The 14,397-nt window shown below is 37.9% G+C and overlaps 1 protein-coding gene across 1 annotated transcript in view; it reads right to left on the minus strand.

Moving 5' to 3' along the window:
• Positions 1 to 184: 184 nt before the first annotated feature.
• Positions 185 to 14,397, minus strand: part of Slc2a12 (solute carrier family 2 member 12) — a 53,213-nt gene continuing 39,000 nt past the window's right edge. Inside the window, exons 3-5 of the mRNA XM_005003136.4 lie at positions 14,275 to 14,397; positions 10,725 to 10,857; positions 185 to 1,962 (exon numbers count right to left, since the gene is read on the minus strand). Coding sequence (XP_005003193.3) covers positions 1,809 to 1,962; positions 10,725 to 10,857; positions 14,275 to 14,397 — 410 coding nt within the window. The 3' untranslated portion in view covers positions 185 to 1,808. The remainder of the gene's footprint in view (positions 1,963 to 10,724; positions 10,858 to 14,274) is intronic.

Consider the following 14,397-nt stretch of genomic DNA (forward strand, 5'->3'; position numbering starts at 1 on the left):
CCACAAAAAAAACCATAAGAATGTGGAAGATACTGGAGCTGAGATTGTTAAGAATAAACCAGCGGGGCTGGGGATTTAGCTCAGCGGCATAAGCACCTGCCTTGCAAGCAGGCAGTCGTGAGTTCGATCTCTGGTACTGATAAAAACGAAAAAGACAAAAAAAAAAAAAAAAGAATAAACCAGCTTTGTTTATTTACTTATTTATTTATTGCCCATTTACAATGAATAGTCAAACCAAGAAATAGTTAAAGAATCATGGAGCAACATTGTTAAATATCTTACAATCTTATGTGGTTCTTACCAAAAAAGGAAAAATTCATATTGATAAAACCAGTTTTGAGTTTTAAAAAAATTGGCATATAATTCCACCAAAGATCCCTATATATTAAATTGCCTCTTTGTAGAACACGCATTCCTTTCTGTTTCCAAAACAAAACAATGCATGTTCTAACTTACTTACAAAATGTACCATCTCTTCTTGCCAACATTAATTTGGACAATATATTTCAAAACTAGGACTTTTAGGCATTCTCCTGAGTCTTTGATAGCATTTTACTATTGCTCACCTGGGTTATCTTTCCACTTTGTTATAAGGGAATGTACGGTAATGGATTTTGTTCCCTTACATCAAACTGGGACAGTTTGTTAGGGGCCAGAAACGAAATGCCAAGCTAAAGGGATTTGGCTTATAGAATTTTTTCCTTTGGATTAGTCATAATCTTTTGAATTTTTTGATGTTAAATTGGTCATGGTTTTAAGTTTCTGTGATATCATCCACAGTTTGTAATTAGGAACCTATTATGTTACTGTATCAGTGGTAAAAATTCTGTATTATGGATTTTCTATAAGAGAAGAACATAGGTAGTGAGTTTTCCAGATGTTTAAAGTCATATATCTACGTTCATCTGAAAGTCAGCATCCATATATAGTCTTTTTGCCATAACCTGAGGTAGAGAGATTCCTGAGGAGCGGGGGAAGTTGCAGGGAAGTCATCATGAAAGCCTTCCAAGGGGAGATTTTTGTAGGTTTGATTTGATAAACCTAATTGCTTAGAAATTTTTGGATAATTATGGCCTGATTTCTTTTCTGATAGTTTACTAGCAGCTACTTCTAAATGAGTATGGGCCTAGGATTTTCAAATTTATCTTTTTAATCATTAAAAAAAGACAAAATGCTTATTTTTCTCAAGTATTACAGAATTGTTTAATACTTTATACTATTTAAATGAAATCCATAAAAGTAGTATATTTTGCATTAAGTTTTACTTATAAAATAAGTTGCATAATCCTTGTGGAATTATCACTAAAATCCTAGCCAGGCCACTGGCCTCGTCTAACACAGATGTGCAGTTGTCCACCTTGTGTCCCAGTTCTTATTCATACAAGCCCCAGTGCAAGTAGTGTGTTAGTGGGCAAAAACTGCACGCTGTGTCCGGAACACCGGTGTCTGATAAAACTAACCGGTTTCATACAGCCGTAATTTAAGGCCAAGATCCATCTCATCAGTAGGACTTAATCTTTCAAAGGTGGCTGTGCTGAAAGGTAGACAGTATTGAACCAGCCAGTTTTTCTTATTTTTTAACCTGCTAACCTACTTAGAATAAGCCAGAGTTGCCTAGGACCCTGTTCCTCATCTACCTTTTGAGGTTCCTTTAAGGGCTAACGGGACTAATAGTTGTCCTTGCATCTGCGTGTCCTCTTCAAAGAGCGCCATGACCCTGACAAGAAAGCATGGAGTGACATACGCACAGGCCAAAGACCCTGCAAGCCTTTTCCTATTATATCAACCTTCGTAATGATTTGAGGCCGTTAGGTCTCTGGAGAAAGCTGCTTTGGTTTTGCCCTTCCACACAGCTTTTGACACTCCAGAAGCTGCTCTTGGGGTGTGCTTTTTTGAAGCTGTGTTGGCATTAATTCTTTTCGGTGATGACTCATAAAACAAATGTTGTTTTTCACATAGTTCCTGAAAGAGAAAGAAGCGCTAATGAAAATGTCATGCTTAGTTTATACTACTTGAAAAAACTGTGCAGGCTATTATCTTAAAATCACCCAGGAGTTTTAATGTAGCTATGCAAAAACACTTTTATTGTGAACCCTTAATGTAGCATGAAATCCAGTGTATACTACAGATCTTCATGAATCTCATGCAAAGGGGAAAGTGGGGTATTTTCTCAGAACCCAACCATTGCAGTCCTCTGCAGGCTAAGATTCCAGGAGTAATATTGCATACAGAGAACAAGCAAAGATTGCATCTGATACCCCATTTCATTTGCTTCCATTTCTCAAATTCTACCAGTATGCCTGTGTTTGTATCTATATCCTGCCTTCTTCATTATCTCATCACTTCTCCTTTGATAAATTCTGTAGTATTATTCCCATTGGCATCAAAATATTTTATCTAAAAAAGGAGGATTGTCTTTGAACCTCCATTTTCAGATTTTTCTATACTGAATCAATGAATGGAATTGTGCCATGGTGAGTGACATGGATGGAGTAGATAAACATTCCTACTTCAGAGAGCCTGTATTTTTAAAGGAAACAGGCACATAAGCACAGAATTAACAGAAATGCTAGTGAGACGTGATCAGGGAAAGAAAAGGAATGTCTTAGTTGTGAGGAGGGATTATATCATACAGGTGGTGTCTCTAAAGAGGTGACATTTAATTAGAAACTGGGATGAAGTTCAGGAGGAAATGATGAATCTCAAAGAGAAATGCAAAGTGGGAGCAGGAGCTGGTTAAGGAATTTGAAGTCTAGAAAGGAACATTTAGGGTAAGCAATACTGCAGCTCTGGATGTGTGCATGTGTGGTGGCACGTAGAGGGGATGGGCGGGAAGCTGATACCCAGTCAGTCAGTGCACACTTACTTAGAAGCACTGACCTTTGCACCGGATCAAAGTACACGGTGGGTCCAGGCCTGGGTAGATTAGTAGAGCTCATGGCAGAGGATGAAGTGGTCTCATTCTCAGTGAGTAAAGTCACTGACCAGGAATATAGAAAGCAGTGTTAAAGGACTGAGGAAAGCAAAGATGTGGCACAGTCATCTTGCAAAGTAGGGAAGTCATCTCACCAGGGGTCTGCGGTAGGTTGCAGGACATTTCTAAAGACCTACTTGGGATTTATTTTCATAAATTCGAAACAAGATCAGTCAGCGTGGGCGAATGTTTTCTTTAGCCATAGTTAGCTCCTCAGGCATGGGGACAAAATAAGCTAATAGTTGGCTCAGAGTTAAAATTTGAATGATGGAGACAGGAGAGTAGAGAGAAGGGGCTAGGTAAAGGAGTAGCCTTGGTGGCGATCATGGAGTCCAGGTGGGGGAAGAAAAGAAGTGAGAATATGGGTGACAGACACCCAGAGTCTCTCAGGTCCTGAAGGAACTGAAGCTCTGATGAAGTGTCCAGCCTTTTCAGTTAGCTGCGTCCTTCCTCAGCACACACTGCCTGACAAGCTGTGGTCACTGCCTGCCCTGTTTTTGTACTCGGCCTTTCCAGTCTGATCGGCTGCATGACACTGTACACAGCAAGCTTCAGTTGTCTGCCAAGGGATTGTTCTGGGTCCTGGCAAACAACAATGGACAAAATACACCAACTTCCCTGCCCTCAAAAAATTTAAATGTATGGAGAAGAGATAATAAATGAAGTAAAAAGGTAGTAAAGTAAGTGCTTTGAAAAGAATGTTCCTCAGTAACATGCTGGGAATAGTCTTAGCACTGCCGTGTAAGGGGAGAATGAGAGCTGACTCCTGGATTTAGGAATGCAAAGGATACTAGAATGTTAAAGAGAGACATCTCAGGGAAGTGGTGGCCATTAGTCTCACTGGGGCAGCTTCTTGAGAAAATGCACGGAGCAGAACTGGTTACTGAATATCAGCAGCTGTCTAGAAGAAATAAAACAGAAGGTGGAAAGAAAAATGGCACCAAAAAGACTCTTTAAAAACATGGGAAGAATCACCAGGTTTCTGTGCTGATGATAGTGAGATAAAAACATGGATGATGTACAGGAGTGAGCCGAGAGAAGTCTTGGGGAATGTGCTGGATAGGGAAAAGGGCCTGCAACAATTGGCATCTTAGTGGAAAAACAGAGAGTTAATCTGCACAACCTGTGGGGATGAGGGACGCGGTGGAGGTAAACACACTGATGTATAGGTCGACACAGGAAATGGTGAAGTTCCCCCTCACTGTGTTGCCCTTTCAGTGAAGGCAGAAGCAAAGCCAGCAGTGAGAGTGAAGATAAGCTTTCCAAGGAGAGAAGGTGGTTACTGAGCAGCTGTTTGGGACAGAGGCAGATTTAATGGACTAGGGTTATGTGTGGTGGCCAAGCAGCAAGGAGGGCCACTGGAGGCCAGTGGTCATGGCCAAAAGCAGGATCCAGCACTTTCTCCGTGCATCCCAGCCTTCCCCACTGAGCTGCTGCAGGTGCTTGCTTGGGCATGCCTTAAAATGTAAATCATGTCGCCTTACTTCCCAGCTACAAGTCCTTTGATAACTTTCCATTGAAATTAGAATGAAGGCCAAAGTCCCTAGTCAGCGCAAAAAAACTCACATGCTGGTCTCTACCTACTTTCTAACTTATCTCAAAGATGGTGACCTCTTGGACTTCAGTTCCTGGATCAGATCTAGCGTGTTTCTTAGTCTTTGCACTGCCTGTTCTCTCTGCCCAAATTTTCTTTTTCCTTATCTTTCTAGGTTGGCTCTTTTTTTTCCACTGAGATTTTATCTCAAAGATTATGTCTCAGAATAACCTCAGGATTAATCAACAGTAGCCCCCACCCCCACCCCCACCCCGTCACGTAGTGCAAATCCATATTTTTTGATTCTCCCAGCAGTTTTTGTAGCTGATAATGTAGGACCTACATCAGGGCCTGGCACTTTATTGTGGCACCTGCATCACTGCCTAGCACTTAATGCTCAGCAATACTTAGTATAGATTAATTAGCATGAAGGAATGATGCATCAAATTAACTGATAAATATGAAAAATACCTTAGACCTCATAATTAAAATATTTATAAAATATTCTCACTTTTTTCTGTTTCCTCTTAAGTTAGAGAAAAGGATAAATAAAATCACAGTTAAAAAAAGCAAACACAACAAATAGCTCACTCTGCATCCCTGGCTGGTAGAGCAGATGTTCAAAGTAAAATCCTATCAAATTAAGTTACTGCAGGAATCTTGTTTGACCTCTCAGCTGAGTCACTGTTTATTTTATAAGGAATATGTGTTTTTTCAGCTTTGCAGCAATAGGAGTAAAAGAACCAAATTCCAAATAAGAGAGAGGAAAATATTCCACAATGGGTAGAATCAAATTCGAAGTTAACTTGATATTATGATTTCCTTTCTTATCCCTTAGAAAAACTCCGTGAGACTACCATCAGGACTGGTTTCCCTATTGACAAAAATTGATTCATTGTTTTATTAACTTCTAAATTTGGGAAAACTCCCTTACGCTCAGCAGTCTTCAAGTTCACTTCAGCGTCTTTGTACTAACACATCCCATGGTCTTTCCACTGCCCACCTTTCCTTAGCTAGTTTGATAACTTGTCGATGCCATTGTTTTGGTTTTTTGCCTTTGATATTTCTCTCTAGGAAACCCTGTTTAACATTTGTTTCACAAATCTTTTGGTCAGCTTACATAACTCAATCTGCTTATATTTTCATTCCAAAAGCTTTTACCAGCCCACAGCCCTGGGGAGAAACCTCTGCTCTGTACTATTGCATAAATAGGTGTTAACCCAGATTTCTAATTACATGATTTTCCTTCCAGCCCTAATTACTGAGCTTCCCCACAACGGTACACACCCAGGAGGTACTGCTGTTGGCTATAATTGAGTTTGAAATACAGAATTGTTTTGCCATCTTTTATATTTTCCTCACCAATATAATGATATATTTTCGTTCTTTGACACAAACTTCAAAGTACTGTTTAGTGGTCAACAGTCTTCTCCTTTGGCCTGAGTCTTCTTCTAATGTATAATTAATATTCTCTTGGAGACATCCTGAACTAGTACTTGAGTAATTACTTGACTTGAAAGTAACACAAATGTGATTCTTTCAAAAACAGTTTATATGTAAAGAAATCTATTCGGTTAGACAGATTCTTTCCCCACCCTAAATCCTGAATTACTAAGTTTCGCTGAGTCTTAGAAACCCAAATTATACTTTCTTCAGAAATGTGTTTTTCTAGAAGCCTATGAAACAGAAAGACTGGATTTTTTTAAAAAATTGTCTTCAATTTTTCATTTTGTTAGATTTTAACAACTTTACATGAAAGATAGATATAAAATTTCTTAATCTTAGATAACAGAGCACTCTGATTTCAAGTTAGACTTATAAAGGGGACAATAGAGAATTATAGTTAATAGATATTTCATTTTATTCAATTCAATGGAAAAAATTAATACATTCAGATAATTTATTATTTCTTTTTCCTTGCTTCAATTTTTAATTAATTTTTGTTATGCTTTAGATGCTCCCCAAATCTTATGTGTTGTCAGGCTTCTAGGAGGGGATTGGATCATTAAATGCCAAACTCATTAGTGAATTAATCCATTGATGGATCCACCAGTGAATGTGCTGTTAGGATGTGGCACCTGGTTGAAGGAGGTGAGTCACTGGAGGTGTGACCCAAATGAGTGTATTCTTATCCCCAGCTCTTTTCTCTTTCTTTGGTTCTTAACTTTCTACTTACTGGCTGCCAGGAGTTGAGCAGCTTCCCTCCTCCACTCCCTCCACTATGCTGTTTCTGCATGGGAGCCAGCTGACCATAGACTGAAACCTCTGAAACCCTGAGCCAAAATCAGTCTTCCTTAAATTATGAGCGTCAAGTATTTTGTCCCAGTGACCAAAAAGTGACTAATAGTGTTCATAATTTTTTAGAAACCTTTATATGGTTGGATTCTTTCCATTCTATCTGCATGTCTCGTAGGTACTTCACCTGTGATCTGTACAAACTGAACTCTTATGACAATCCCCAGATCCCATCTGACTCCCATTACCAAACCCATTCCTCTTCCATGTCTTACTTCAGTGAATGTCACTATTGTATATTGGGTTGGTTTCTGGAGCTTCAAAGTTATCCTCATTCCCTTCTTTCCCTCAACTATCTTTCTAGTCTAGCACCAAGTTCTATTCTGTTACTGTACCGCATCCAGGCTCACAGTTCCCTAACTGCTTACCGCAACAACCCTCTTGTAGATCTCAATCATTCAGTGTCTCCCCTTTCTGTTCTCCATATTTTGCTAGAACATTCCTTTGAAACTCTGGTCACTTAATTGTACTGCTGTATTATTTTAAGTTCTGCTTACATCAGGACAAAATCCAAATTCCTTACTAAGATATACAAGACACTTACACTCCCCTTTGCTCTGGGTTCATCTCTCAATTCTCAGATAAAGATATGTTCATCTTAACACAACACCATTAAATGCCCTGGGCCCTGTATGTAAGCACCCTCCTCTGACTCCCCACATATACCTTCTTTATACAGACAGCTCTTCCAAGATTCAGCTCTGGTATTTTATCTTTCAAGAAGACTTTATACAATGAAATTATCACATATACAGCATAACTATATAGGAGAATATATGATGTATATACATACATGATATATATGATAATACATATGTACATATGTGTGATATCTCTGTGCTAACAGTATTTGTATTGATCTGATTTCTTGTCTGCCTTCTAAGGTAAGGAAATTTTATATATGAATTATTTTGTCTTTTGTCTTTTCAATTCTTAGTCCAATGCTTGGTTCATAGTAGACAGTAAACGAAGATTTGAATAAATAACTGAAGTAGTGGGCAGGCCAATATGTCTCATTTATTTTAACCAATACCTTTGCCTTCTCTCACTGCATACCATAAATCACATACTATGACCCATATGTCAAAACCTGTGTGGTTTTTATTGTCCAATCATGTAGGATGTTAGATTTGCATGTTTATATCAAATTCCCATACATGGTGAATTCAGCACTGACCGTGTCTACAAGTTATTAAATCAAAAAATTCATACTTTTCAGACATCTTCTAAGAATCAATATGAAGCTAGACATTGTAGGGATTACTTAAGAAAGATAATAAATAAAGAACATTTCTGAAAATCAGAACTGAATTACCTAAGGAGTTTTTTAACCACGAGAGTCTAGCTAGTGAAGTACTCACAAAAATGGGAGACCAGAAAATATTGAAAATCTGAGGGAAAGGACTGCTTTCCAGGCCTGGAATTCCTCAGACTTCAATGCTGAGGATTTGACTTGACTCTTACTGGGTGAGGATATACAGCTAAGTCTTTGAAGATAGCTCTAATAGAAGGAGAAATAGTTAAGAGTCAGAGAAGTAGAAGAGGATCCAGGAAAAAAGACTTTCATGGGAGCTAAAAGAATCTCAAGAAAAAGTAGGTATGGTAGATTAGATGTGGTAAAAGCTTTGCCCTTCATCCTATCAAGAGTAAAGTCTTTTTCTTTTCCTCTTTAATCCAAACTGGGCATGGGACTTCCATTGATAGTAAAAAGCAGAGTGATGTATGGGTTTCAAAGTGGAGAAGGGCTTTGTAGCTTTGAGCTTCACTGCCTTGGAATGCTGCGTGTGGACGCCATGTTAAAGGATAACAAGCTATATGGAGGAGAACTGAAGCTCTCTGCTGACAGCCAGCACCTACTGTCACCTACTTGATCTAGCCTATGTGATCATAGGCCTTTCTGTCTACCTGTGTCTCCCATGAATGAGTTTAGGTGGAACAAGCAAAATACCACTCAGTCAACACAGAGAACCATTCAAAATAGTAAACTGCTATTTGAAGCACTACATATATGAAGTTTTGTTTTGTAGTACAAGGTAACTAATGTGAAAGTAGGATAAGGAAGGATGAGACATGAAGGGAGGTGGTAGATATGGAAGTCACTGGTGTCCTGACAGCTCAGTACTGGGAAAGGCCTGAATGTGGCAGCTGGGTTTCACATTTCCACATGAATGCATTGAGTTACTGAGATCTGAGGTCATTAATGGTTTTAATCATGCATTAATTGATAATCTTGTTTAGATTCTATCCTTGTTAATAAGTCTAATCCTTCAGAAATTTGCAGAGAGGCAGGCAGTGTGCTGATCAGGTCAAGCGTATACCCAGCCTTCCTGACAATTATAATTCTCATTATAAATGAATCGTCTGCATTTTATGTTTTTAAAAACGGCCCAATCTGTATCAACAGTTAGTTGTACAATTTGATATTTAACTTACAGTTTGAGAAGTTACAGTTAACTTACAGTAACAGAAGTTTTTCTGCTTACTAAAAATTTGTAAACTTTCAACCATTTAAAAGTTCATAAAACACAAGGTGAAAATTCTTTACATCCTACTAATAAGCCCTACTAACCCAAAATTAACAGTTGATCTATACAAATATATATATATACACACATACATCCACATCAGTTCACAAATAAAAGTTCTATAGCACTATGCCCACAATTTCTGTATTTATACTCTTTTTTTTTTCAGTGTTGTGGAAGTATCTTTTAATAATCACAACCTGCAAAAAAAATTAACTCTTCCTTTTATATTAAAACTGAAAAGTAAGTATCCCTATGCTTCCAAGCATTACGATTTAATCCTAAGAAGAAAAACAAGTTCCTCCTCATTCCTGGCCCCTGCCTGTCACCTCTCCCTCCAGGCCATCAATTTTGGCAGTTAACATCTATGAACTTTGTTACTAGAAGAAAGTTTTCTATAGCCGACTTTTAAGTTAAATTGTTTAAAAATCTCTCCAGGTAAAATTTACTTAATTAGTGTTCTAAATGCTTATTCATGTAAAAGCTTTTTATGTTTTTAACATTAACTTAAATATGCATATTAGAAGCACTTGTGGATATGAAGACTCAAGGATTTGTCTGCTAGTTGTAGATTTAGGACTCTAAGACCTATAAACCTGAAAGACTGAAGCCATGCTCCTAGCCCAGGGCGGACACAGTGTTCCAAAACTCCAAACAAGGAAAGCCTCTTCTGTGGGGAGCTAGAGATTTTGAGATCACTACTGAATAAGGCTTGAAAAGGCTCATTTTTATACAAAAGACTACTACTCATTCATAAAGAAGAATAAACATGAGGCTTTTATAGGTAAATAGATGCAACTTGAGACTCACAAGTGAAATAAATCACTCATGTGTAGACAATGTATTGTCTTCCTTGTGTGAGAAATTAAAAGAGTAAAGAAGGTCTAAAATGTACAGTAGATACTGTGAAATGGGAAGAAATTGTTCAAAAAAAAAAACTAGGATGGGTAAAAGGGGAAAGGACAGTAAGGAAAAGGGAAAAAAATACAAGTTAGTTACACTGTTAGTGTCTCGTAGTTTGTTAAAAAGGTAGGTTTGTGCTGATATCAATTGCAGAAATTTTTATGCCCGTAACTAGTACCCTGAGCAACTATTTTAAAGATAACATGTAATATATTAACTATTGTTATTCTCCATTATTTTATTATGAAATTTTGCCTTATCTTTTTTCCATAAAATAAACTTGTAAAAAGGCTTATTTGTTGTAAAGTAATGGTTTCTCCACTCCCCTAGCTGAATAAACCTCATAAATGCAAGGGAGAGAATCTGTAACTATGCAATGAGACATAGCCCAAGGAAAATATCCTAAATAATTTGAGACATTATTTACTTATATATAAAAGTTGTATTTTGGACCAACAACTGTTGTTCAGAACCAATGCATATGAATACTTACGCTTTTGCTAGCTCCATTGATATTTGTTCCAAAGAGCATCCCTTTGTCTCAGGTATAAACATACTAACAAAACCCAGAGATGCTAGACTCATGAATGAATATATAAAACATACCCATGGCAGGCCAATAAGATCTATAAGGAACAAAAGAAAATGATTAGAAATATATTATGTGGTATCTTAATCTCATTAGTAAAGGATGACTCTTAGAGCACATATAAAGCCATACCTACATGCCAGTAGTTCTAGGAAAAGAGGATTCACACATTAACAGTATAGTCAGCCCTGGAAGTTTTTGTTTTTTACTCCAACTTTTCCAGATAAAATAAATAGTGATCTTGTAACTATCACAATTTAAGTCCAATGCAATCCTCTTGATGGGACTATCTTTCTAGAAATGGTAGTGTAATCTTATTAATAGTAAAAAAACACACACACACATAATTGTTGCAAAAACAGAACTTCAGATAACACAGAAATATATATAACACTCCTGGAGGTAATAAATAGTTCACACTCTCCATAGTTTCCATTTTGGAAACCATCACTATAGCAATTTGGTTTCTATTTGGTGGGCATTTTTAATTGACATATTTTGTACAGATGGATTTCTCTTAGATATAACTCACCCTTCTTTGTTCTGATTTGAATGAATTAATTCATGGTGGCATTATTTCATCAGCTTTAATAGCCAACAGTGCATTTGAATACTTCTTTCTCGATCCAGAGAAAAAAGTGATAAGATAAGGGGTCTAATAAAAGACATCAACTTGCCAAGGTGCATTAGCAAGCAGCAAGAGTGTCAAGATTGTGACAGATTTCACTCGCCAGCCTAGTTTTTCACCTTCCCACACCTAGGCAAAGATACAATCCCTTTATAGGTATTGAATAAAATCAAGTTACATTAGCCAAGGAGGTCTGCATTGTTCTGGCAGCAGAAAGTCTAGTGTGACATGGAAAGGGAAGAAAGTAGCTGGCTGTTTTTGCACACAGGCTCAGAACAACTGGACAAAAGATTTGCAAATAACCTGTTATAGTTGCAACAACAAATCACAGTTGGTCAGGCGAGAACACTGCCCCAGCAGTATAACCAGTGTACACGGATCTAAGCAAGGAGACCACTTGTCAGGGGGCTGTGCTCAGATGGAAAGATGGAAGAGCACTGCTGTTCTTTCAGAAGTTTTAATTAAACTCCTCTCTGTGTGCTTGTCTCATGCTGGTACAAGGTTTTATCTGGGTGACTGCTTAATTAAGTGCTTGTACAACTTGACTGTAAGCATTGACTAAACCCAAAAAGCTTCTCATCAGACCTGTCCCCAGTTTTGTCTGAGCATGTAACTCGTAACTTCACAAAGCTCTTCACTGCCCAGTGAGACAGTTAAAAGCTCACTCCTTACCATAACCCCAAATCAACCTTTCAGACATTCTGTTCTGTCCTCTGCATGACCCGCGTTGAGACATCTCTCCCCACCCCTTCTTCATGACAGCCACTCTAGCACTTGAATGCACCTCATTCCTTTATGTGACAATCCGCTGGGCCAAATCAAACACCCTGAACTCCCTCAACCACTCTTTACACAGGAGAGGTGACATGCCCTCCTCATCCAGGTCGCCTTCTCTTGGTGGATATGATGCAAGTTGGGGTTTTTTTGTTGTTATTGTATGCTTGTTTGTTTTGGTATCTGGAGTTGAACTCATGACCGTGGGCTTCCCAGGCAGGCACTTACACCACTGAGCTGCATCCCTGGCCCCACAATGCAAGTTTTAGACAAACTTCTGAAAATATTTTACCAGAGCTGAGTGCGGTACTGCAGCTGTGCCATGCCCACCCACTGCAGCAGATGTTTGTCTATCTGGAACCGTCTGCTTTATTGTTTCAGATGAAATTTCGTTGAAATGCTGATATGTAAGGGCTTGTGGCCAAGTAGAACCTCACATCTTTTAGGTCTCTCTCATCCTCATATGGAAAATTGGGTTTTGAAAATAACTAGAGATAGCTAAACATCCTAATTAAATGTCACCTAAAGGTTTTAGATCATTCCAGGTTGACTTCAAAATTGGATCTGTTTTCCTAGTATTTTTTCCAAAAGCCTATGCAGAACTTCTGAATCTTCATTAGTTTATCCAATTTATTAGTGAGGCTTCTCAAATATTTGCTTCATACTTTTTCATTCCTCATTTCATTCTTTTATATTTTGCTTTCGCCACACCAAACAGCACATGAAGAATGTGTTGTGTGTGTGCATAGAGGTAAAAGGCACATGTTTATGTATGTGATCTAGGTAGGAGAGATATAGTCAATGATAATAACCAGTTCGGTTGTTTCCTCTAGTCTTGTTCTCTGTCTAAAACTGTAGCATTTGAAAATTTTATATAAAAATCCAAACAATATTTACTTAGGTACTCCAAATATAAATATGTATACACATACTTATGTATATATGTATACACTGAATAGCCATCCGCTTTTGAAAATCATACATACATATATGTGTAAATGAAGGCGTGTTTAAAATGGAACTGGACTATTTTTTTATAAAACTTTCCAGTTTGGATTTTTTTTATGATAGTCATGTTTTAAGACATTTAAGTAATCACACTCTATATGAAGTTAAAAAAAAAAAAAAAAAAAACCTCAACCCATTGGTCAGTTCTGGAGGATGCTAGGAAACTACTTCATTACTTTGAGAACTAAAAAAAAAAAAACTTCCAAGCATTTATCTTGCCCTTTTATATGACCCACACTTCAGAGTAGTTGCCACACCCAGAGATGTACTGTGGATACACTTGGAAGGGATGACGGAATGAACACAGTGGGTCTGCATCCTGATCATCAAAGGAGCCCCACAGGAGACAGCCAGACCTGATGCCCCTCTTAATCGCAGAACACATCACTGTCACCCACAAGGCATTGGCAAAGAGCTCTGAAAACTCTGAACTTCCTCAAACCTCTGTCTAGATCTGAACAGGAACTTTCAGGGAAAACTAAGGACAGACATGTGACTTGAGTACAATCAAAATCCAGACTGTAGGAAATTCTATGAAACAAGTGACCCAGGTTTTACTTTTTAATCAAAAGTGAAGGCAGAATAAAGGATCAGGAAAATGCAGGTGAAATATGCAGATAAGGCCTATCAATTAATCCTAAGTTATATTCAACTAAAGTTTTAAAAAAGTAGTTATGAGACGATTGGTAAAACGTGAATATAGACATTTTGTATACTAAGGGATGACTAATATTCTTAGGTATGATAATTACATAGTGATTTTATTGCTTAAAATGTTTTGTCTTGTAAAAGGCTCGTGCTGAAATTTTAGACATGTATGACAAGGTGTAGGACATAACTCAGAATGGTTGATGGGGACAGAGCAGTGGGGTTTTAAGATGGAGAATCACTTATATTGGGTGATGAATACAGCAAGATCATTGCCATTCTCTGTACAAAATGTACTTGAAATTTTTCACAATAAAATGTACCATACAAGAATATAGTTCCGTGATATTTGTCCTAAAAGGAGAAAAGGTACGAGAAGAAACTGAAGACTCTTACCTGTTACTGTCAAAAATGTGAGAGAGATGAGGAGATTGATGCCCCAGTTCATGCTAGAGGTTAGAGCCATGGCTCGTCCTCTAATCCCACCTGGAAAGATTTCGCTGAGCACCAGCCATGGCA

This window comes from Cavia porcellus, unplaced genomic scaffold (assembly GCF_034190915.1).
Source record: "Cavia porcellus strain 051 isolate PalLab524CR breed Dunkin Hartley unplaced genomic scaffold, mCavPor4.1 scaffold_22, whole genome shotgun sequence".
NCBI lineage: Eukaryota > Metazoa > Chordata > Mammalia > Rodentia > Caviidae > Cavia > Cavia porcellus.